At 62.7% G+C, this 24334-nt stretch overlaps 1 protein-coding gene across 1 annotated transcript; it reads right to left on the minus strand.

Annotated features, from left to right (window-relative positions):
• Positions 1-538: 538 nt before the first annotated feature.
• SPTB (spectrin beta, erythrocytic) lies at positions 539-23957 on the minus strand. The gene is made up of 35 exons (XM_061479286.1): positions 23815-23957; positions 23586-23737; positions 22581-22754; positions 22398-22489; positions 22235-22315; positions 21997-22112; positions 21719-21831; positions 21451-21638; positions 21248-21365; positions 20404-20562; positions 20028-20330; positions 19042-19192; positions 18096-18957; positions 17538-17675; positions 16215-16974; positions 15929-16131; positions 15736-15826; positions 15505-15651; positions 15158-15421; positions 14703-14918; positions 14517-14606; positions 14130-14405; positions 13548-13678; positions 13119-13323; positions 12664-13038; positions 11796-12040; positions 11271-11409; positions 11111-11195; positions 8248-8444; positions 8071-8165; positions 7680-7800; positions 4555-4712; positions 3357-3530; positions 2227-2269; positions 539-705 (listed from the first exon to the last, which is right to left on the minus strand). Exons 1-35 carry the CDS (start codon positions 23954-23956, stop codon positions 541-543), a joined length of 6969 nt encoding a protein of 2322 aa, XP_061335270.1. The 5' UTR covers position 23957; the 3' UTR covers positions 539-540.
• Between the last annotated feature and the right edge of the window lie 377 nt (positions 23958-24334).

A 24334-nucleotide genomic window follows, 5' to 3' on the forward strand; every position in this document is an offset into this window, starting at 1 on the left:
AGGGAGCCCGCACACGCGTGTGCTGCTGTACATGGAGGGAGCCCGCACACGCGTGTGCTGCTGTACATGGAGGGAGCCCGCACACGCGTGTGCTGCTGTACATGGAGGGGGGGAGCCCACACACGCGTGTGCTGCTGTACATGGAGGGAGCCCGCACACGCGTGTGCTGCTGTACATGGAGGGAGCCCACACACGTGTGTGCTGCTGTACATGGAGGGGGGGAGCCCACACACACGTGTGCTGCTGTACATGGAGGGAGCCCGCACACGTGTGTGCTGCTGTACATGGAGGGGGGGAGCCCACACACACGTGTGTGCTGCTGTACATGGAGGGAGCCCACACACACGTGTGCTGCTGTACATGGAGGGAGCCCGCACACGCGTGTGCACCGAGCGCCGGGGCTGCAGGAGCACTTGGGCTGTCCCCAGGGATGCGGCCGCAGGGATAACGCGCGTGTCCCCATCACACGCGTGTCCGTGCCCACGCGTGTCCCCATCACACGCGTGTGGGTCCGTGTTCCCCCCCCGGGGATGGGGGGGGTCATTTCTTCTTGGGGAAGAAGCTGAAGCGTTTCTCCTTGTCCCTGCGGGGCAGGGGGCCCGCGGGGGGAGCCGCGGCCGGGGGCAGGCTCTGAGCCTTGCCCCGCCAGCCCTGGCACTCGCCGATGGCCGCGCTCAGCCCCTGCAGCCAGGCCTGCAGCTCCTCCTGGGGGCACGGGCACCGCGTTAAAGGGGGGGGGGGTCCGGCTGCCCCACAGCTCCCACAGACACCCCATGGGTACCACCAGCCCCACACCACATCCTGATGGCGTCCTTGGTTACCCATGGTTCCCTGGGTACCACCAGCCCCACACCGCATCCTGACGGCATCCTTGGTTCCCCCATGGTTCCCTGGGTACCACCAGCCACCTGTGTCCTCCCAAGCATCACCAGCCCCACACCATGTCCTGATGGCAGCTACTGACACCCCATGGCCCCTGGGTACCACCAGCCCCACACTGTATCCTGATGGCATCTTTGGTTACCCCATGGTTCCCTGGGTACCACCAGCCCCACACCGCTTCCTGACGGCATCCTTGGTTCCCCATGGTTCCCTGGGTACCACCAGCCCCACACCGCTTCCTGACGGCATCCTTGGTTCCCCATGGTTCCCTGGGTACCACCAGCCACCTGTGTCCTCCCAAGCATCACCAGCCCCTTCCACGTCTTTATGGCACCCCCGGCCACCCCATGTTCCCCTGGGTACCACCAGCCCCACACCACATCCTGATGGCATCCTTGGTTCCCCATGGTTCCCTGGGTGCCACCAGCCCCACACCGCATCCTGACGGCATCCTTGGTTCCCCCATGGTTCCCTGGGTACCACCAGCCCCACACCGTGGCCTGATGGCATCCTTGGTTCCCCATGGCCCCTGGGTACCACCAGCCACCTGTGTCCTCCCAAGCATCACCAGCCCCTTCCACATCTTTATGGCACCCCCGGCCACCCCATGTTCCCCTGGGTACCACCAGCCCCACACCACATCCTGATGGCATCCTTGGTTCCCCATGGTTCCCTGGGTACCACCAGCCCCACACCGTGGCCTGATGGCATCCTTGGTTCCCCATGGCCCCTGGGTACCACCAGCCACCTGTGTCCTCCCAAGCATCACCAGCCCCACACCATGTCCTGATGGCAGCTACTGACACCCCATGGCCCCTGGGTACCACCAGCCCCACACCATGTCCTGATGGCATCTTTGGTTACCCCATGGTTCCCTGGGTACCACCAGCCCCACACCGCTTCCTGACGGCATCCTTGGTTCCCCATGGTTCCCTGGGTACCACCAGCCCCACACCACATCCTGATGGCATCCTTGGTTTCCCATGGTTCCCTGGGTACCACCAGCCCCACACCGTGGCCTGATGGCATCCTTGGTTCCCCATGGCCCCTGGGTACCACCAACCCCACACCATGTCCTGATGACATCCTTGGTTACCCCATGGCCCCTGGGTACCACCAGCCCCACACCATATCCTGATGACATCCTTGGTTACCCCATGGCCCCTGGGTACCACCAGCCCCACACCATATCCTGATGGCATCCCTGGTTACCCCTTGGCCCCTGGGTACCACCAGTGTCCCCTGGGGACCACCCCCCCCCCCATATCCCCCTGGGCACCACCGGACCCCTCTGCATGCCCCAGCTCAGCACCGAGCACCCCGTGTGCCCCGGGTACCCCTCACCTCATCCTTGCCATGGAAGAGCCACTCGCTGCCATTGCTGAGCCTGGGGACAGAGCACAGTGTGTGCCACCCCACAGCACCCCAGAACAGCCCAGAGCACCCCTTAACACCCTGTACCACTCCGTAACAGCCCATAACAGCCCTTACCACCCCATAACATCCCATAGCACCCTATAACACCCCATAACACCCCATAGCACCCCATAACACCCCATAACACCCCATAACACCCCATAGCGCTCCATACCACAACACTCCATTTCACCTCATACCACCCCGTAACACCCCGTAGCACCCCATACCACCCAATACCGCCCCATAACACCCCATACCATGCCATAGCACCCCGTACCATCCCATACCACCCTGTACTCCCCCATAGCACCCCATACCACCCCATAACACCCCATACCACCCCATAACATCCCATAGCAACCCATACCACCCCATACCATCCCATAGCAACCCATACCACCCCATAAAACCCCATACCACCCCATAACATCCCATAGTAACCCGTACCACCCCATACCACCCCATAACATCCCATAGTAACCCATACCACCCCATACCACCCCATACCATCCCATACACCCCATACCACCCCGTACACCCCATTCCACCCCATACCACCCATATGACCCCATACCACCCCATAGCACCCCATAACGTCCCATAGCAACCCATACCACCCCATACCATCCCATACACCCCATACCACCCCGTACCACCCTGTACCACCCATACGACCCCATACCACCCCATAGCACTCCATAACACATCATAACAGCCCATAGCACCCCATAACACCCCATAACAGCCCATACCACCCCATACCATCCCATACACCCCATACCACCCATACGACCCCATACGACCCCATACCACCCCATAACGTCCCATAGCAACCCATACCACCCTATACCATCCCATACACACCATACCACCCCGTACCACCCCGTACCACCCATACGACCCCATACCACCCCATAGCTCTCCATAACACATCATAACAGCCCATAGCACCCCATAACGTCCCATAGCAACCCATACCACCCCATACCACCCAGTACCATCCCATACACCCCATAGCACCCCCTGCACCCCACCCCACAGCACCCGGGCTGTACCTGAGCTTGAAGACGTGCTTCTTCTTCTTGTAGCCGGCGGCCACCTGGCAGGAGGCGTCCTGCAGCCCCAGGGGCTCCTCGCCGTGGCAGGGCAGCCCCAGCGCCCGGCTCTTGGCATCCTTGAAGAAGGCGAGCTGCCCCCCCCGCAGCACGCAGTACCGCGTGTTCCAGGACCTGCGCCACGGCGCTCCGTCACCGCCATTGCCATCAACGCCATCAACACCATCATCATCATCATCAACACCATCGCCATCATCACCATCATCAGCACCATCATCAACACCATCATCACCACCATCACCATCATCGTCACCATCAACACCATCGCCATCATCAACGCCATCACCACCATCACCATCATCATCACCATCACCACCATCACCATCATCATCACCATCAACATCATCACCATCATCAACACCATCACCATCATCATCATCACCATAAACACCATCACCACCATCATCATCACCATCATCAACACCATCGTCGTCATCATCACCATCATCAACACCATCACCATCATCAACATCATCACCATCATCACCATCATCATCATCATCACCATCAACACCATCACCATCATCAACACCATCACCATCATCATCATCACCATAAACACCATCACCAACATCATCATCACCATTATCAACACCATCGCCATCATCACCATCATCATCATCATCAACACCATCACCATCATCACCATCATCATCATCACCATCATCATCATCATCAACACCATCGCCACCATCACCATCATCATCATCACCATCATCAACACCATCACCACCATCACCATCATCAACATCATCAACATCAACACCATCACCATCAACACCATCACCATCATCAGCACCATCACCATCATCACCATCATCACCATCATCATCATCGTCACCATCAACACCATCATCATCATCATCATCACCATCATCAACACTATCACCACCATCACCATCATCAACATCATCAACATCAACACCATCACCATCAACACCATCACCATCATCAGCACCATCACCATCATCACCATCATCACCATCATCATCATCGTCACCATCAACACCATCACCATCATCATCATCACCATTGTCACCATCACCATCATCATCACCATCATCATCACCATCATCACCATCATCACCATCATCAACATCATCACCACCATCCCCATCCCCACCACCACCATCCCTACCGGTTGGACGCCCGCTTGGTGGCTGCCTCCAGGTCGTGCTTGCGCCCGAGGTACCCCTCCAGCTGGACGTTGCTGGCGCGGGCCGGGAGCGTCGCCGGCTCCTCCGGCCCTTCCCGCCGCGGCGATGCCGGCTCCTCATCGCCCACCGGCCCCGCCAGCTGCCGCCAAGCAACAGCCCCATCACCACCACCACCACCACCAGCAGCAGCAGCAGCCGCGGCGGCGCCGTGCATGCCGCCCTTGGACCCAACACGATGGGTGCCGGGTGGTGGCGATGGGCACCCATTGGCTCTGGTGTTCACCGCTGACATGGGGCACAGTGGAGCCATGGGACAAGGAGCACCCTGGGGCCAGGGACCCCCCAGCTGCGCGGTGATGGGGCTGAGCCCCCGCGGTGCTGAGCACTCCCCAGGGGGCTGGGGCACAGCAGGGGATGGCAGTGAGCGATGGAAGGGCTCAGGGATGCCGAGGTGCCCTCGGGCACCCATGGGTGGGCACGTGTCTGCCGTGCGGGGATGGGAGCAGGGGCAGTGCCCCCAGGCAGGCAGGGAAGGAAGGATGGTGTCCCCAGGGAAAGGGACACGTCAACAGGCAGGCAGAGGGGAGCCTGTCCCCATGGAGCCAGAGGGTGCCCACGTCCCCATGGAGCCAGAGGATGCCCACGTCCCCATGGAGCCAGAGGATGCCCATGTCCCCATGGAGCCAGAGGATGCCCATGTCCCCATGGAGCCAGAGGGTGCCCATGTCCCCATGGAGCCAGAGGGTGCCCATGTCCCCATGGAGCCAGAGGATGCCCATGTCCCCATGGAGCCAGAGGGTGCCCATGTCCCCAAAAAGGCAGAGGGTGCCCATGTCCCCATGGAGCCAGAGGATGCCCATGTCCCCAAGCAGGCAGAGAGGACCCTGTCCCCATGGAGCCCGAGGATGCCCATGTCCCCATGGAGCCAGAGGATGCCCATGTCCCCATGGAGCCCGAGGATGCCCACGTCCCCATGGAGCCAGAGGATGCCCATGTCCCCATGGAGCCCGAGGATGCCCATGTCCCCATGGAGCCCGAGGATGCCCATGTCCCCATGGAGTCTAAGGATGCCCATGTCCCCATGGAGCCCGAGGGTGCCCATGTCCCCATGGAGCCAGAGGATGCCCATGTCCCCATGGAGTCTAAGGATGCCCATGTCCCCATGGAGCCAGAGGATGCCCACGTCCCCATGGAGCCAGAGGATGCCCATGTCCCCAAGCAGGCAGGAGGAGCAGAAGAGGTTCCTGTCCCCAGGCAGGCAGAGCAGCCCGAAGCAATGCGGTCCCCAAGCAGGCAGGAGGAGCAGATGCCCATGGCCCCAAGCAGGCAGAGCAGGCAGGAGTGGAGCGGGTGGCAGCAAGCACAAGGTTGGTTGGCACATGGGGGTGACGGTGCCCTGATGGTGGCAGTGCCCTGTTGGGTGCTGATTCCATGTGGGGTAGTGATGCCCTACGGGTTGTTGAGGTCCTATAGGGTGACAATGGCTTGCAGGTTGACAATGCCCCATACAGTGATGCTGCTCCTCGGTGTGATGATGCCTCACAGGGTGACATCCCCATGGGGTGACCATGTCTATACAGTGATGATGCTCATTGGTGTGATGATGCCTCCCAGAGTGACATCCCCATGGGGTGACCATGGCCCTATACAGCGATGATGCTCATTGGTGTGATGATGCCTCACAAGGTGACATCCCCATGGGGTGACCATGGCCCTATACAGTGATGATGCTCATTGGTGTGATGATGCCTCCCAGAGTGACATCCCCATGGGGTGACCATGGCCCTATACAGCGATGATGCTCATTGGTGTGATGATGCCTCACAAGGTGACATCCCCATGGGGTGACCATGGCCCTATACGGTGATGATGCTCATTGGTGTGATGATGCCTCACAAGGTGACATCCCCATGGGGTGACCATGGCCCTATACAGCGATGATGCTCATTGGTGTGATGATGCCTCACAGGGTGACATCCCCATGGGGTGACCATGGCCCTATACAGTGATGATGCTCATTGGTGTGATGATGCCTCACAGGGTGACATCCCCATGGGGTGACCATGGCCCTATACAGTGATGATGCTCATTGGTGTGATGATGCCTCCCAGAGTGACATCCCCATGGGGTGACCATGTCTATACAGCGATGATGCTCATTGGCGTGATGATGCCTCACAAGGTGACATCCCCATGGGGTGACCATGGCCCTATACAGCGATGATGCTCATTGGTGTGATGATGCCTCACAGGGTGACATCCCCATGGGGTGACCATGGCCCTATACAGTGATGATGCTCATTGGTGTGATGATGCCTCCCAGAGTGACATCCCCATGGGGTGACCATGGCCCTATACAGCGATGATGCTCATTGGTGTGATGATGCCTCACAAGGTGACATCCCCATGGGGTGACCATGGCCCTATACGGTGATGATGCTCATTGGTGTGATGATGCCTCACAAGGTGACATCCCCATGGGGTGACCATGGCCCTATACAGTGATGATGCTCATTGGTGTGATGATGCCTCACAAGGTGACATCCCCATGGGGTGACCATGGCCCTATACGGTGATGATGCTCATTGGTGTGATGATGCCTCACAGGGTGACATCCCCATGGGGTGATGATGCCCAAGGAGTGACAACACCCCCGGTGCCACAAGCCATGACGTGAGCCAGAAGCCCCAGTGCTGTGTGCCCAATGCCTGCTGTCCCCCCCATGCCAGGGTGCCACAGACCCATGGGGTGTCCCCATGGGCCTCTCCAGGGGTGCACACCAACAGCAGGGGATGGTGACCGGGATCTGCCCGCCCCGTGCGGGTAACCCACGGATGCCAGCCTCCCACAGCCTCGTCCCGAAGAGGAGTGATGGGAAGGGAAGGGGAAGGTGCAGCACCCATGGGTGCAGCACCCACGGGCCCAGCCGGCCTTTGTGGGGTGATTTCTAGCATTTATTCAACTCAAGGCAAGGAACAAGGTGAGGACGAGGGGGGTGCAGGAGCCGTCGGCACGACACGGTGATGGGTTTGCCCGGAGCCGATGGGACATGCGGGGAGACCTTTCCATGCTGCCGGGGAAGGAGGGAGCTAAAGGTGAGAACTGACCGGCTCTGGTCCGTCGGCGGCGGGCGCGGAGGTGTCCTGCGTGCTCGTGTCCTTCCTCTTCTCCTCATCCTCCTCTTCCTCAGACCTGCAGCAGGGAGGAAGGGGCTTGGAGCAGCCTGGGCTAACGGCAGCGGGTTGGAACCGGATGGGCTTTAAGGTCCCTTCCAACCCAAACCCTTCCATGGATCGATATCCCCATCCCAGCCAGGGCCCCACCGAGGCCTGGAAGCACCGGAATGCTGCCACCCAGCCTTCCCCTTTCCCCTTTCCCCGTGCTGCTTCACCGCTCCCAGGCCAAACCCTTGCAGAAGAGGGATGCTGCACATGGTACCCGCGTGCCTGCCCGAGGCGCTGCCGCATCCCCCCCAGTGACAATGCCGGCGCCTCTTACCCGGGCTCCAGCTCCCCATCCAGATCCAGGCGGTATTCCGGAGCCTCGGAATGCGCTGTCCCATCCCGCGCCAGCCCCTTCCCCAGGAGCTCCAGCTGCCGGAGAAGGGGACAGGGGCGTTAAGGGGGCGATGGGGACGCGGGACGGGGACCGCGCTCGGTGCCGAGCCGCGCTCACCGTGGTCAGCTTCCGCAGGGCGGCGATGCGCTCCTCCCACGTGGCCGAGGACTTCTCGAAGGCCTCGTGGCGCTTGAGCAGCTTCTCCACGGCGTCCACCGTGTGCCCGTAGTCGCTGCTGGCCAGGTAGGGCTCCTGCGCCATGAGCCACGACTCGGCCACCGAGGCGTCGCGGGAGAACTGGCACACCTCCAGCACTGCGGCGGCGGTGGGAGCGCTTAGACCTTGCCACCAGCCCCAGCACCGTCAGCACCGTCACCACCCATCACCACCATCACCGTCACCACCCATCATCACCACCACCCATCATCGTCACCAACCATCACCACTCATCTCATCACCATCACCACACGTCATCATCACCACCACCCATCATCACCACTCTCATGACCATCACCACTCATCATCATCACCAACCATCAGCATCATCACCACCCATCATCATCGCCACCATCACCATCATCACCATCACCACCCATCATCATCACCACCATCGCCACTCATCTCATCACCATCACCACACGTCATCATCACCACCATCACCATCATTACCATCACCCATCATCACCACTCATCATCATCACCAACCATCAACCATCATCATCGCCACCATCACCCTCACCATCATCACCACCCACTGTCATCACCACTCATCATCATCACCTCCATCAGGACTCATCGTCATCTCCAACCATCACCATCATCATCACCATAATCACCACCCATTGTCATCACCACCATCACCACCCATTGTCATCACCACCATCACCACCCATCGTCATCACCAACCATCACCATCATCATCACCACCCATCATCAGCATCATCATCACCACCCATCATCATCACCAACCCTCATCACTATGACCCGGGAGAACTGGCACACCTCCAGCACTTCAGGTGGGGATGCAAGGGCTTAGACCCTGCCACCACCAGCACCACCACCAACCACCACCAGCATCATCACCACCATCAGCACCACCAACAGAGAACTGGGAGAACTGGCACACCCCCAGCACTGCGGGCAGGGAGAGCAGTGCTCAGACCCTGCCACCACCACCATCATCACCAGCAGCATCGTGACCATCATCACCACCTCCCTATCACCACCACCACCCAGGAGAGCTGGGGTGCAGGCCTGCACTGCAACAGGGTTGGCAATGCTCAGACCCTGCCACCACCATCACATCACCACCACCACCACCATCACCATCATCATCACCACCCATCATCATCACCAACCATCACCATCATCACCATCATCATCACCACCACCACCTGAGAGAGTGGTGGTGGGAGAGCACAGCGAGCTCAGTGCTCCACCCTTGCTGACCACAGGAACCCTTTTACCTCCCATTTCACCCCGTTACTGCACGAGCAGGATGGAGCCCTGCGTGCGACACTCGACCCATCACTGGCACAGGACAGAACCTTTCCTCTCCTAGGTTCCAGCCATCCAACAACCGAATTTGCGCCACGAAACTTTAAAAAGGTTCATTTTTCATGGTGATCGCTCAGTTACACACGGTCACTTGGACCTGTCTCTCACAGGGGCTGCCTGAGCAGCCGGCAGATCAGTTTTGCTCTGCCCATGGCTGGTTGCTGGATTCTATAAGCAATCTTTCAGTCAGTTTGGGCAGTATTTCGGTGTTTTGGCACACCTGACAGTGCTCAGCCCCACCGTCATCACCATCATCAACCATCATTACCATCACAACTACCATCAATATTTTCCCAACACCACCACATCCCCATCACCACCACCATCACATCGCCATCACCACCACCATCACATCCTCATCACCACCACCATCACATCCCCATCACCACCACATCTCCATCACCACCACAATCACATCTCCATCACCATCCCCATCACCATCACATCTCCATCACCACCACATCTCCATCACCACCACCATCACATCTCCATCACCACCACATCTCCATCACCACCACCATCACATCCCCATCACCATCCCCATCACCATCACATCTCCATCACCACCACATCTCCATCACCACCACCATCACATCCCCATCATCACCACCACATCCCCATTACCACATCTCCACCACAATCACCACATCCCCATCACAACCACCCCATCCCCACCACCCCATCCCCATCCCCATCACATCCCCATCACCACCACATCTCTGTCACCACATCTCCATCACCATCACATCCCCATCACAACCGCCCCATCCCCATCACCACCATCACATCTCCATCACCACCTCATCCCCATCACCACCTCATCCCATCACCACCTCATCCCCATCACCACTGCATCCCCATCACTACCACGTCTTCACCACCACTGCATCTTCATCACCACCACCAAATCCATATCACAACCACCCAGTCCCCAGTGCCACCAGCCCATGCCCATCACCACCACATCCCCATCACCACCAGATCTCCATCATCACCTCATCTCCATCACCACCACCCAGTCCCCAGTGCCACCGCCCCATCCGCATCACCACCCCATCCCCATCACCACCACATCCCCATCACCACCAGATCTCCATCACCACCACCCCATCCCCATCACCACCACCACCACATCCCTATCCCCATCCCCACCACATCTCCATTGCCACCACATCCCCATTGCCACCACATCCCCACCACCACCACATCCCCACCACCACCACATCCCCACCACCACCACATCCCCACCACATCTCCATCGCCACCACATCTCCATCGCCACCACATCCCCACCACCACCACATCCCCACCACCACCACCACATCTCCACCACATCCCCACCACCACCACATCCCCACCACCACCACATCTCCACCACTATCACATCTCCACCACTATCACTCCACCCACCACCACCACTCACACAACAGCAGCTGGTCCCGGCGCTGCTCCCACATTTCCATCATGGTTTTCCTCTTCTCCACCAGCTCCACCAGCTTCGCTTTGATCTGCGGGGGGACACAGTCAGGGGCGGCCCCGGTGGCACCGACCCTACTGAACCCCACAACCAAGGTTGGCCTCACCTCGGGTGACTCCTGGTGCTTGCGCTGCAGCAGCTTCTTGCCCAGCTCCATGCAGGCGCTGAAGCTCTTGTCCCGGGTGTCCACCTCGGCCTTGATGCCCTGGTGGTATTTAATGAGCAGCTCCACTGAGGAGACGTCCCTGGGGACACAGAGGTGATGGTGTTGGTGATGGGGCACAGAGGCATGGGATGGGGGGAGCTTAAAGCTCATCCAGGTCCAACCCCGACACCTGCCACTGGAGCAGCTTGCTCCAAGCCCCTGTGTCCAACCTGGCCTTCACAGGGAAGAGCTTCTGCCTAAGAGCTCAGCTCAGTCTCCCCTCGGGCAGGTTCAAGCCATTCCCCTTGGCCTGTCCCTACATCCCTTGTCCCAAGCCCCTCTCCAGGTTTCCTGCAGCCCCTTCAGGCACTGGAGCTGCTCTCAGGTCTCCCCTTCAGGAGCCTTCTCCTCTCTCTCTGCCCCAGCCCCGCTCTCACCCCATTTCCCCACCGAGCAGCCCCAGGACCGCGCTGGCCGCAGCCGTACCGGGGTTTCTCTTGGGTCTCCATCTGCCGCACGATGCTCTCCATCCAGCACAGCAGGTCCCGGGCCGTGCTGAAGAACCGGTGCCTGTCGGCCGTGTCCTCCAGCCGTGCCCGGCGCCCGCTGCACGCCTCCAGCAGCTCCCGCAGCGCTCGGGCCACCTCCTGCTCCTGCTCCTGGATGCTGCTCGCCTGCTCCCCGGCATAGGCGGTCTGCAGGCGCGCGGCTGTGTCCTGGAACTGCTGCACCTGCACGGCGGAGACAGCGGGGAGCCAACCGGGTTGGGAAAGAGCCTCAAGCACATCCAGTCCAACCATTGCCCGGCACTGCCATGGCCATCACTGACCCACGGCACCAAGAGCCACATCCGCACATCCTCTAAGCACCCCCAGGGATGGTGGCTCCAGCACTGCCCTGGGCAGCCTGTTCCAGTGCCTGAGCACCCTCTGGGGCAGGAATTGTTCCTCAGCTCCATCTAAACCTGCCCTGGGGCAGCTCAAGGCCGTTTCCTCTCGTCCCATCCCTTGTTCCTTGGGAGCAGAGCCCAGCCCCTCCTGGCTCCATCCTCCTCTCAGGCACTTGGAGGCAGCCATCAGGTCCCCCCTGAGCCTTCTCTTCTCCACACTGAACCCCCCAGCTCCCTCAGCCCTTCCCCATCACACTTGGGCTCCAGGCCCTTCCCCAGCTCCGTTCCCTTCTCTGGCCCCGCTCCAGCACCTCAAGGTCTCTCTTGCAGTGAGGGGCCCAGAGCTGAGCACAGGACTCGAGGTGCTCAATCCCTGCCCTGTCCCCGCTGCCGCAGCGGTGCTGGTCCAAGAGGATGCTCTTGGCTCCCGGTGGCCCAGCACCGCCCTCCCCTCCGCAGCCTCACCTGCGTCTCCAGCAGCCGCAGGTCGCGCTCGAAGGCGCTGTGCATGCGGTGGAAAGCCTCCACCGAGCTGGGGTCCTCGCCCAGGTCCTGCGGCAGCTCCTGGCGCCGGGCGCCGATGAGGGCCAGCAGCTCGGCACCATCATAGAAGTACTTGTGCAGGTCGTAGGAGGCGGCCAGGAGCTGCATGCGGGTGTCGATCAGCTCCAGGAGGTCAGCCCAGCTCTCGTTCAGCCCGTCCTTCCACTCCGCCATGGTGGCCGCCTCCGTGTGGCCCGCGTCGATGAGGTCCTCGATGGTCAGGTTCACCCGGTCCACGCGCTCCTGCCCCACGCCGCCCGTGTCGCGGGCGAACTCCCGAAACTTCTCCCTTAGGAGCTGCGCAAAGGAGTCCAGTTCATCCCCCCCCACGAAACCTCCCGGCGGCAGCATCGCCGCACCCGGCCCTGCATCCTCACCGTGACGTGGTCCAGGTCCTGCCCCATCTCCTGCGAGGAGGCCGCCACGTCGCGCTCCGCGATCCATTGCTCCAGGTCTTCCACCTCCCGCTTCAGCTGGAAGAGGTGGGCCATGTGCTCCAGGCGCCGGCGCCGCTCCTCGCCCGCCTCCTTCAGCCCCGCGTAGTGCTTGTCCACCTGGCCCTGCAGCCGGATGATCTGCTCCCTGCACGGCCCCGCACACAGACAGCGCCGTTCGCACCCGGGAGGGCAAACGGGGGGGGTTTGGGGGTGAAGGACCCATGGTAACCCCCCTCCCCGCAGCCCTCTGCCGCCACCGCCCCGCTGCAGCCACGGGGTGAGCAATGGCACCGGCGCTCCAGCCAGAGCACCCATCCCCGGTGCTGAGGGCGCCCTGGGGACACCCTCGGGGCAGGGGACAGCACCTACCCCTCGGGGTGGCCGGCGGAAAGCAGCTGCTGCGCCCTCGCCGCCAGCTCCTTGATGGTGACGCCGTAGTCCTCGATGGACCGCTGCTGCCGCACGTGCCTCTTGAGCATCACCAAGCTGCTCTCCTCGTCCTGTGGCGTGACAGACAGCAGCACCCATCAGTCCAGCCCCAGCACCCAATGCTGTGGGTGCGCTATCCAGCGCGGCCAGGAGCTCAGGAGGGCACGGCCGTGGTGTGGGTTGGTGTGCAATGGGCATGGCTTGGAAAAGGATGGGACGGCAGGAAATGGGTTAGCATGGGATAGGCGACAATGGCCAACAATGGTATGGCATGGGACGACCTGTGACGGAATGCCATAGGGTGGCACGGATGGCACGGCACGAGACGGATGACATGTAATGGCACAGCGCGGCACCGGACGCTCCAAGGTCTCCCCTTCGGGAGCCTTCTCTTGTCCAGGCTGCCCCAGCCCCTCTCTCTCAGCCCCTCCATAGATGAGGGATGCTCATGGCGCTGCGCTCCGGTTTGCCACGGGATGCCCCCAAGGCACGGGAGCGCCGCATGGAGCCCCCCCTCCTCACCTTGGGCTTCTCCTCTTCACCCATGAAGAGCTCCTGCTCGCTGATCCAAGCCTCGGCCTCCGCAGCATCCACGTAGTAGAGCTGGGCCTCCCCGGCCTCCCGCAGCCGCTGCTGCCGCGCCGACACCTCCTCCTGCAGCCTGTCCCACTGCTCCCGCAGCGCCCGCGCCCGCGCCTCCAGCTCCGGCCTCGGCTCCTCTCCTGCCGTGGCCTCCTCAGCCCTGCTCAGCACCTCGGCCAGGCGCGGGCCGTGGCCCCGCAGCTCCTTCCGCAGCGTCTGCAGCGGGGAGGGCGGCGATGGCGATGCCGTGGCGGGGACGAGGAGGGCTCCAGCCATGGGATGCGCGATCCCACGGGATCCCAATTGGTGACGGGGGCTTTCCCTCACCTCGTTCCTCTTGGCCAACCGCTGCACGCTGGGCAGGTCGGTGCCGTGCTCCGTTGACCTGGCCAGGGGCAGCCGCTCTTGCACCCAAAGCTGGAGGTGACAGCACCCAATGAGCACCGCATGGCACCCATGGGTGCCCACCCCCCACCTCAGCACGCCGGACCCCTCCGTGGTGACGATGCTCACCGTCTCGTCCTCCAGGTCCCTCTCGAGCTGGTACGTGGCCTTAGCGGTCTCCAGCTCCTTCCTCCTCCTCTGCAGTGGCTCCAGCAGCTCAAGGCACCGCTGCCGGAGCCTCTGGTCGTGCCTGTCACCATCCGGCACATCCCCGGCAGGGGATGGACCCTGCAATCCCAGCTCCTCCAGCTCCTTCATCCACGCTCCCACTTGCTCTTCCAACCTCTGATAGAACCGTTTGGGTTGGAGAGGACCCCAAGACCACCCAGGTCCAACCCCCTGCCATGGGCAGGGACGCCAAGCTCCAAACCGCATCACCCATGGCTCCATCCAACCCGGCCTTGAGCCCCACCAGGGGATGGGGCAGGGGATCAGAACAAGGACGGGGACCAATGGGCTCCGTATGGGGACCCCCTCCCATCACCCCCTTTCACCCCATAGACGGCAGCGCCCCCCCGACCCACCGTCAGCCTCTTGAGCAGCGCCCTGGTGGCGGGCAGGTCCTTGGCGCGCTCGGTGCCGCGCAGCTCCTGCTCGGCGCGGCTCAGCCACGTCTCCAGCTCCCCGTAGCTGCGTGCGTACAGCGCCGCGCGGTCGGCCTCGAAGAGCTGCCGGCCCTTGGCTTGGGCCGCCCCGCAGAGCCCGGCCCAGCGCCGCCGCAGCTCCTCCAGGCGCCGCGTCACCGCCTCCCCGTGCCGGGGCTTGCGCCGCGCCAGCTCCTGCCCCTCCTGCGGCGCCGATGGGTTGGTGGTGAGCGCAGGGACGCTTGGTGAGGGCACAGGGACCTCCCGCCCGGCCCATCGGCACTCACCGCCTCCGTCTTCTCCAACCAGCCCCTGTTGGCCTCCAGCTCGGCCATGAACGCCTGGTGCTTCTGCCACCGACCGTGGAGACCGCGGGCGTCGCCGTAGGACGCGTCCTGCGCCGTCAGCATCTTCTCGTCCATCCAGGCTTCAAGCTGTGGATAAGGAAGGGGGGGGGTGTGTGTCAGGGCTCGGCCGGTGGGACCCCCCCGGCACCACCGGCAGTGCCATGTGCCTACCTCGCGGCAGCTCTGCAGGAAGCTCTGCAGCTCGTGGTTGTCCTGCAGCAGCTCTGCTGCCTCCTCCGCCTTGGCCACGACGGCTCCGTGCCTGGCGGGGCAACCGGAGATGGGCGTGGGGTCAATGATGCTCATGGCACGATCCCCACCACCACGAAGCCCATGACGCCCGCCGAGCCCAGGCCGGACTCACCGCTCCTGGAGGCTTTGGCACTTCTCAGCGATCTTCTCAGCAAAGATATTGCCCTCGGCCACCAGCATGGTGCCGCCAGTCACCGCCTTGGGGACCTTCTCAGCGTTGCTCTCCATGCCGGCACGGAACTCCTGGAACCGGCGCAGCGCGGTGGCCGAGCCCTCCGGCGTGCCGGGCAGCTCGAGGTGTGCCAAGGTGTACTCCTGGTGAGGACACCCCGTAGGGTCAACACCTCGCCATGCCCCTCAGCCAGGAAACCTCCCCTAGCACCCGCTTCCTCTCCCACCTGGTTGGTGAGGAGGATCTCCGCCTGCTTGGCATCGTGCAGGAACTCTTGGAAGCCGCGGCACTGGGTGAGGAAGCGCTGCCGAGCCTCGGCCATCCTGCCCAGGGCAGCCCAGCCGTCCTCCACGCCGCGCAGGCGCTGCCGCAGCCCCTCGTACTGCGGGTCCGCCTGCTCCCCGACCACCCTCCGCCCGGCCTCCATCAGCGCGCCGAAGGCGGGCTCGTGCTCCTCCGCGTCCCTGCGCGCGGCCTCGTGCCGCCGCAGCAGCTCCTCGGCCTCCGGCAGCGACGCCGGCACCTCGTCGGTGGCCGCCACGGCTTTCTGAGCCCCGAACAGCCACGCTTGGAAGTCATCCAGGTCCTGCAGGAAGCGCCGCAGCTGCCCCGCTTCCCCCAGGGACGCTGCCTGCTCGCCCAGGGCTGCCTGGAGCTCGTCCCAAGCGGCCACCGCCGCTTCCAGCCGCTCCGACACCTCCGGGGCCACCTCGGGCTGCTCCTGGGCTACTTGGTCGGCCTCGGAGCGCAGCGCGGCCAAGCGCTCCTTGGTGAGCGCCAGCTCGCGCTCGATGCCGTAGAGCTTGCGTTGCGTGGCCAAGACGCCGGCCAGGTCCCGACCCAGCTCGGCGGTGGCCTGAACGACCTGGGTCTTGCTCTGCAGCCATTCCCGGGTCTCCTGGCACTCCAGGCGGTAGTTGAGGATGCGCAAGGCTGAGCCCACGGCTCGGCGGCGCTCGGACACCAGCGCCCGGAACCGGTCCCACCTGCGGGGAGATGGCGGTGACGGAGGGGACCGGCCTCATGGAGACACGGGATGGGTTGGGATGAAGGGAGCTTAGAGCGCATCCAGGTCCAACCCCAACCCCTTCCACCGGAGCAGCTTGCTCCAAGCCCCTGTGTCCAACCTGGCCTTGAGCACTGCCAGGGATGGGGCAGCCACAGCTTCTCTGGGCACCCTGTGCCAGCGCCTCAGGACCCTCATAGTGGCGAATTCCTTCCTTCCATCCAATCTGGATCCCCCCTGTTCCAGTCTGAACCCATCACCCCTTGTCCTGTCACTGCAGCCCCTGATGAAGAGCCCCTCTCCAGCATCCTTGTAGCCCCTTTAGGCACTGGAGCTGCTCTAAGGTCTCCCTGAAGCCTTCTATCCTCCAGGCTGATCAAGCCCAGCTCTGTCAGCCTGGCTCCATACGGGAGCTGCTCCAGCCCCTGAGCATCCTCGTGTCCTCCTCTGGCCTTGCTCCAACAGCTCCATGGCCTTATACTGAGGACGCCAGCACCGCACACAGTTGCCCACCGCTCACCCCGGTGTCACCCATGACCATACCTCTCGTTGAGCTGCTCCTGGCACTGCCGGACCTGGGGGCTGCGCGGGTGCCCACTTGCCAGCAAACCATCGGCTGCTTGGTTGACGGCAGCGATTTGGGAAGCCACCGAGGCCATCTCCTGCTCCAGCCCATCCAGCCTGCAGAGACACCACAGAACGGGTTGGGTTGGAAGGGAGCTTAAAGCTCACCCAGCTCCAAGCCCAACCCCTTCCACTGGAGCAGCTTGCTCCAAGCCCCTGTGTCCAACCTGGCCTTGAACACTGCCAGGGATGGGGCAGCCACAGCTTCTCTGGGCACCCTGTGCCAGCGCCTCAGCACCCTCCCAGGGAAGAGCTTCTGCCTAAGAGCTCATCTCAGTCTCCCCTCGGGCAGGTTCAAGCCATTCCCCTTGGCCTGTCCCTACATCCCTTGTCCCAAGCCCCTCTCCAGGTTTCCTGCAGCCTCTTCAGGCACCGGAGCTGCTCTCAGGTCTCCTCTTCAGGATCCTTGTCCTGCCCACCCGCAGCTCCCCAGGCTGACACCGGCAGCAGCTCAGCACCCATCACGGCCCCCCTTACCTGTGCTGCGCCACATCCAGGTCCTCCAGCGCCTGGGGCACCTCCAGCTGCCCCAGCCAGGTCTCCTTCGCCCCCATCCACAGCTGGCAGGCATCGCTCTCCCCGAACACCGTGTAGAGGTCGAGCGCATCCCTCAGCCGCCTGCCCCTGCCCTCGGCCAGCGCGGCCGCCTCGGCGAGCAGCTCCCGCAGCGCCAGGAGCCGGCTCTGCGCCTCGGGGCCGGCTCGGAGCTCGGCCGGGAACCCCTCCGCTCGCTGGCCCAGCGCCTCCAGCTGCCGCCGCGCTCCCTCCAGCTCCTCCAGCAGCTCCTGGTGCTGCCGCAGCAGGGCGCGGGTGCGGGACTCATCCTGCCCCAGCTCCTCCGCGCCCGCCCTGCGCCGCGCATCCCGCAGCGCCTCCGCCAGCTCCTCCGCGTCCACCTGGAACTGGAAGAAGCCCTCGGCCTGGCCCAGCCCGCGCCGTCGGAACGCGGCCAACTCCTCCAGCTGCGCCCACAGCGCCCGCACCGCCGAGCCCCGCTCCCGCAGCCGCCCCGCCGCCGGCCCCGACAGCCCCTCGCCGGCCGCCAGCGCCCGCTCCAGCCGAGCCCCGCGGCTCCGCAGCTCCGCCTCGAAGGCTTCGTGGCGGCGGCGGAGCAGCAGCACCCCCGGCAGGTCCTTGCCGAAGTCCAGCGAGGAGTAAAGCTGCTCCTGCTCCTTGATCCAGCCCTCGGCCTCGTCCAGCTCCCACAGGCACAGCCACAGGGAGCGGGACTGCTCCAGGGCGGCTCTGCGGCGGGCTGCCAGCGCCTGCAGCTCCCGACGGCACAGCTCCAAGTGGCTCACTCGATCACGGATCACTTTGGGGTCGCAGGGGCGGTAGCCTGGAAGGGAACGGGGTGGGTGCTCGTCACGAGGGTGCATCCGTCCCGGCGTGCCGCGGTCCCGGAGCAGCCCGGTTTTCCTACCCTCGGCGTCAGCGAAGCGGAGGGCGGCGGCGCTGATGGCCCGAGTCTTCTCCGCCTGCAGGGCCATGTCGGTCTCCAGCATGCGGTGGGTCTGCAGCAGCTCCTCGGCCTCCAGAAGGTGCTTCCCAGATTCTGGTGATGCCAACTGCACCTATGGGAGAGCTCGGGGTGTCACCCACTGCCAGGGCCAGCAGCTGCACCCAGCATCGCGTCCGCATCCCAAGGTGAGTCCCACCAACGCCCTGCCTGGCTGGACCAAGGGATACAACCCATGGCGGCATCCAGCCCTTAATGGCACTCAGCCCATGATGGCATCCAACCCATGGTGGCATCCAGCCCATGGTGGCATCCAGCTCATGGCAGCACCCAACCCACAGTGGCACCCAACCCATGGTGGCATCCAGCCCTTGATGGCACCCAACCCATGGTGGCACCCAACCCAAGGTGGCATCCAGCCCATGGTGGCATCCAACCCATAGTGGCATCCAACCCATGGTGGCATCCAACCCATGGTGGCATCCAACATGGTGGCACCCAGCCCATGGTGACATCCAGCCCTTGATGGCACCCAGCCCATGGTGGCATTCAGCCCATGGTGGCACCCAACCCAAGGTGGCATCCAGCCCATGGTGGCATCCAGCTCATGGCAGCACCCAATCCACAGTGGCACCCAACCCACAGTGGCACCCAACCCATGGTGGCATCCAGCCCTTGATGGCACCCAACCCATAGTGGCACCCAACCCATGGTGGCATCCAAGCCACAGTGGCACCCAAGCCACAGTGGCATCCAACATGGTGGCACCCAACCCATTGTGGCTCCCAACCCATAGTGGCATCCAATCCACAATGGTACCCAACCCATGGTGGCACCCAGCCCATGGCAGCTCCCAACCCAGTGGCACCCAGCCCATCGTGGCACCCATGGTGATACCCAACCCACGGAGGCACCCAGCCCTCCGTGGTACCCAACCCTCGGTGACTCACCTTGACCTCATCCATCCAGTCAATGCAATGGAGCATCTCCTGGAAGAGGTGCTGCAGGGTGAGGTTCATCTCCAGGCGCTGCCGCCGGGCAGCCAGAAGCTCCTGGAGCTGCTCCCAGAGCCGCAGGATGTTGTCCTTGCGCTTGTTGATACGCTGGATGTCGTGGTACCCCTCTGCCTCCAGCTCCTTGGCCACCGCCTCGATGGCCTGCACCCTCTCCTTGTAGGCGGCCGTGTCCGTCTCGATGGCCTCATGCTTCTTCTTGGCCGCCTCCACGGCGGGCAGGTCGTGGCCGAAGTTGTCCTGCCCATCACAAAGCCCGTGGTGAGGCTCCGGTTGGGTGTCCCGCTCCCCGTCCCCCCCTCCCCAGCCTTACCTGGGCCACCAGGCGCTGGTTCTCGCTCAACCAGGCCTCCCTCATGGCTGCCTTGCGGTCGAAGCGCCGCGCCAGCTGCTCCAGCTTCTCCTGCCGGATGAGCTCGTTGCGCAGCGCCAGCTCCCGCTCGTGTTCCGCCTTCTCCAGCTGCTCCCAGGCCTGGGGATAGGGACGGCACCGGTGTCCTGCCATGGCCCTACACCCACCCATGTGGCTTGTTCTGCTGGGGAGCCCCAGAGGGGCGCATGGGTGCTGGGGCGCAACCCGTCCTGGGATGGACCGGACTGCACCAGGGTGGACCGAATGGGTCCTGCGATGGACTTGAGCTGCTCTGGGATGGACTCAGCTTGACCCAAGGGATGGACACAAGCTGCCTTGAAACCCATTCTGTGATGGACCCGAACTGCTCTGGGATGGACCCAGACTGCCCCCAGGAGATGGGCCCAAACTGCCTTGGGATCCATCCTAAGATGGACCTGAGCTGCTCTGGGATGGACCTAGATTGGTCCAGGAGGTGGATCCAGTCTGCCCCCAAGAGACAGATCCAACCTGCCTTGGGACCCGTCCTTGGATGAACTTGAATTGCTCTGGGATGGGCCTGAACTGCTCTAGGAATGACACAGCTTGACCTAGGAGATGGACCCAACAAGCCTTTGGACCCATCCTAAGATGGACTTGAATTGCTCTGGGGTGGACCCAGCTTGACCCAAGAGATGGACCCAACCTGCCCTGGGCTAGCCGGGAGAGCAAAATCACCATGGATACCAGGGCAAGAACTGTCCCCGGGTCATAGGGTGCCATGGGAGCAGCCACATGTCCCCATGGCAGCAGGACGTCCCCGTACCCGGTTGATGTCGGACACCAGGCGCCCCTCGTGCGGGGTGTAGACGCGCTGGTTGTTGGCTCTCATCCGCGACTGGATGGTGAAGAGCAGCACCTCCAGGTTCCCCTTCTCCTGAAACCTGCCCGGAGCAGATAGCTGAGCCTGGGGCACCCATGGGTGCTCCACACCAACACACGGGCACGGTGGGGCTGGGGGACACTCACTTGGGGGGCTTCTCCACGGTGCGGTAGGTGCTGAAGGCCTGGAGCTGGTGCTGAACCCCAGCCAATGAGTTGGCGAAGCTGCGGCTGTTGAGGGAGGCGATAGTCTGCTCGATCCAGGTGAGAAGGTCCGAAGCCAGCCCCCCATAGCCCTCAATCATCCTCTCGGTCTCCTTGGCGTGCTCAATGACCTGTGGTGGGGATGGCGGTGAGCATGGCTCGATGCCGGTACCATAGAAGAACCCGTCCCACCTCAATGCCATCCTTTTACCTTGCCCAAGCGCCTGCCCTCCACTTCCAGCACCTTCATCTTGGAGAAGTAGTGGTAGAAAGCCACCACGTAGGTGATGATGGACTTCTCATCGGGGTTCTCCGTGAACACATCTGCTCGGCAAGGGCGAGAAGCATCAAGCGTGACCCAACGTCAATGGGCCGCATGAGGTCCCTCACTTCTTGCTCCCATCCAGACCCTCCTTCCATAGGATCGGGAGCCTGTCCCCAGGCTGTGATGGGGGAACCGAGGCAGGAGGGGCAGCAGGAGGAGCTCACCTTCAGGGTCAAGCAGTGGGGTGATGCCAAGGTGCCGCTCGGCCACGCTGAACGCGTGCTCCAGGTTGTGCCGCGCGTTGGATTTGGTCAGGTTTTGGAAGTCAACCAGCTCAGGCCTGGGGACAACGGGGGTGGGATGCACCCATGGGACACCCCCCGGGGATATCGAACCATAGAACGGGTTGGGTTGGAAAGGACCTTGAGCTCATCCAGTTCCAGCATCCCGGTGCCCACCTACCTGTGCTTGTGGATGAGGGCGTTGAAGGCCAGCCCGTCCTTCCAGCTCGAGGTGAAGTTGGTGACGTTCACATGGGGGTACCTGTGATGGGGACAGGACGTCACCGTCACCCTCCGGCCACCCCACGTGCCCAGCACGGAGGGGTGCGTGCCCCACCACTCACCCCGCTGTCTTCATCTGGCACCAGAGCAGCAGCGCGTCCCGTGCAGAGCGCGTCTCCCGGCCCTCCTGCGTCTCCACTATGATGTCCTGGATCTGGGGGGGGCAGAAGGACACCTCGGGGTCAGACGTGGATGTCCGTAGAGGAGGGATCCCTCTTGGGGTGCTGAGCTGGGACGTGCCCCACCTGGAAGCGCAGGATGATGGTCCAGATGAGGCCGAGGACCAGGCGGTGGTTGCCATCCACGATGTCATGCGAGCCCATGTTCTCCAAGTGCACCCTCTGCTCCTTCAGGAACTGCAGCGCCTTGTCCACGTTCTCCAGGCAGTGGATCCGCATCCGGCCTTTGGTGGGCTTGGGCTGGGACACGACGGAGCTCAGCACCCTCCCTTCTGTGCCAGGCACCCCGTTCCCTACCCCGGGACACCCCTGCACCCTGGCTACCACCCTGATGGAACCTTGGTCAACGGCAAGGTCAACAGGCTTGATGGGGCATGGGATGGGGTGGGGTGGGATGGGATGAGATGGGATGGGATGAGATGGGATGGGATGAGATGGGATGAGATGGGATGGAATGGGATGCAATGGGATGAGATGGGATGCAATGGGATGGGATGCAATGGAATGGGATGGGATGGGATGGGATGAGACGGGATGGGATGGGATGAGATGGGATGGGATGAGATGGGATGAGATGGGATGGAATGGGATGCAATGGGATGCAATGGGATGGGATGCAATGGAATGGGATGGGATGGGATGGGATGAGATGGGATGGGATGGGATGAGATGGGATGGGATGGGATGGGATGAGATGGGATGGGATGGGATGGGATGGGATGGGATGGGATGGGATGGGATGAGATGGGATGGGATGGGATGAGATGGGATGGGATGAGATGGGATGGGATGGGATGGGATGGGATGCGATGGGATGGGATGGGATGGGATGGGATGGGATGGGATGCGATGGAATGGGATGGGATGGGATGAGATGGGATGGGATGGGATGGGATGCAATGGAATGGGATGGGATGGGATGAGATGGGATGGGATGGGATGGGATGGGATGGGATGGGATGGGATGGGATGGGATGCGATGTGATGGGATGGGATGCGATGGGATGCGATGGGATGCGATGAGATGCGATGTGATGGATCCTGGGGTCTCCATTTGCGTAAGATTCCTACCAGAAGCTCTCCCGACAGCACCTCCAGCAGCTTGATGAGCACTCGCCCGTCCCGGAGGTCCATGTAGAGGTCCGAGATGCGGCAGGTCACCCGAGCCAAGTGCGAGTTCACCCACTTGGTGAAGGTTTTCTTCTGCACGGCCTCCCTCTCGTCTGCAAAGGGGAACGGAGGCGGTGGCAAAGGGCAGCGGGGCCAAGCCGAGCAGGACCCAGAGGGCCCCGTCACGGACCTGCCAGGGCCTTGATGCGGGAGCGCTCGAAGAGGCGCGCGGAGCTGTTGTCGTTGTCCAGCTCGTCATCGGAGGCGTCCCAGCGCACGTTGATGCGGCCGTAGGGCTGCTGCTGCACCTCGTAGTCGGTCACCGACGTCATGGTCCCTCCTCGGGCCCCCGGCCGGGGGGGCCGTCGGCTGCCGGCGAGAGGCCCCTGGCACAGAGCGGGAGCCGGGGCCATCACCGTCGGCCTCGCCGCCGGCTCGCGGGGATTTGGGGCTTAGCCGCCGCTTAAGCTGCTCAAAGGGATTTAACCGCGGCCCCGTAGAGGTGTTGGGGGCACCTGGGCGCTGAGGGCTCGGGGGGAGCAATGATGGCACACCCAGCATCCATCCCAACCCGGGTCCCTGTGGGTGTCTCTTCATCCTTGGGTGCCCCGGGGACATGGGTGCTGTTGCACCCATCCTGACACTGAGCTATGGAGGAGGTGGCACAAAGTGGGTGACAAGGGCACCCAGCATCCATCCCAACCCGGGTC

The sequence above is a fragment of the Pezoporus flaviventris genome, unplaced genomic scaffold (assembly GCF_033815535.1).
Source record: "Pezoporus flaviventris isolate CSIRO_AGI_PZ_B2104156 unplaced genomic scaffold, CSIRO_AGI_Pfla_v1 ptg000145l, whole genome shotgun sequence".
NCBI classification, from domain to species: Eukaryota; Metazoa; Chordata; class Aves; order Psittaciformes; family Psittacidae; genus Pezoporus; species Pezoporus flaviventris.

Bases quoted from the DNA above. Each gene is read 5' to 3' on its own strand.
- SPTB (XM_061479286.1), bottom strand. From the start codon at position 23,956: ATGACGTCGGTGACCGACTACGAGGTGCAGCAGCAGCCCTACGGCCGC. The intron at 22,755-23,585 runs GTAGGAATCTTA...GTCGTGTCCCAG, and splicing joins TGCTGTCGGGAGAGCTTCTG to CCCAAGCCCACCAAAGGCCG. The intron at 3,531-4,554 runs GTAGGGATGGTG...GCCGTGGCGCAG, and splicing joins ACCAAGCGGGCGTCCAACCG to GTCCTGGAACACGCGGTACT.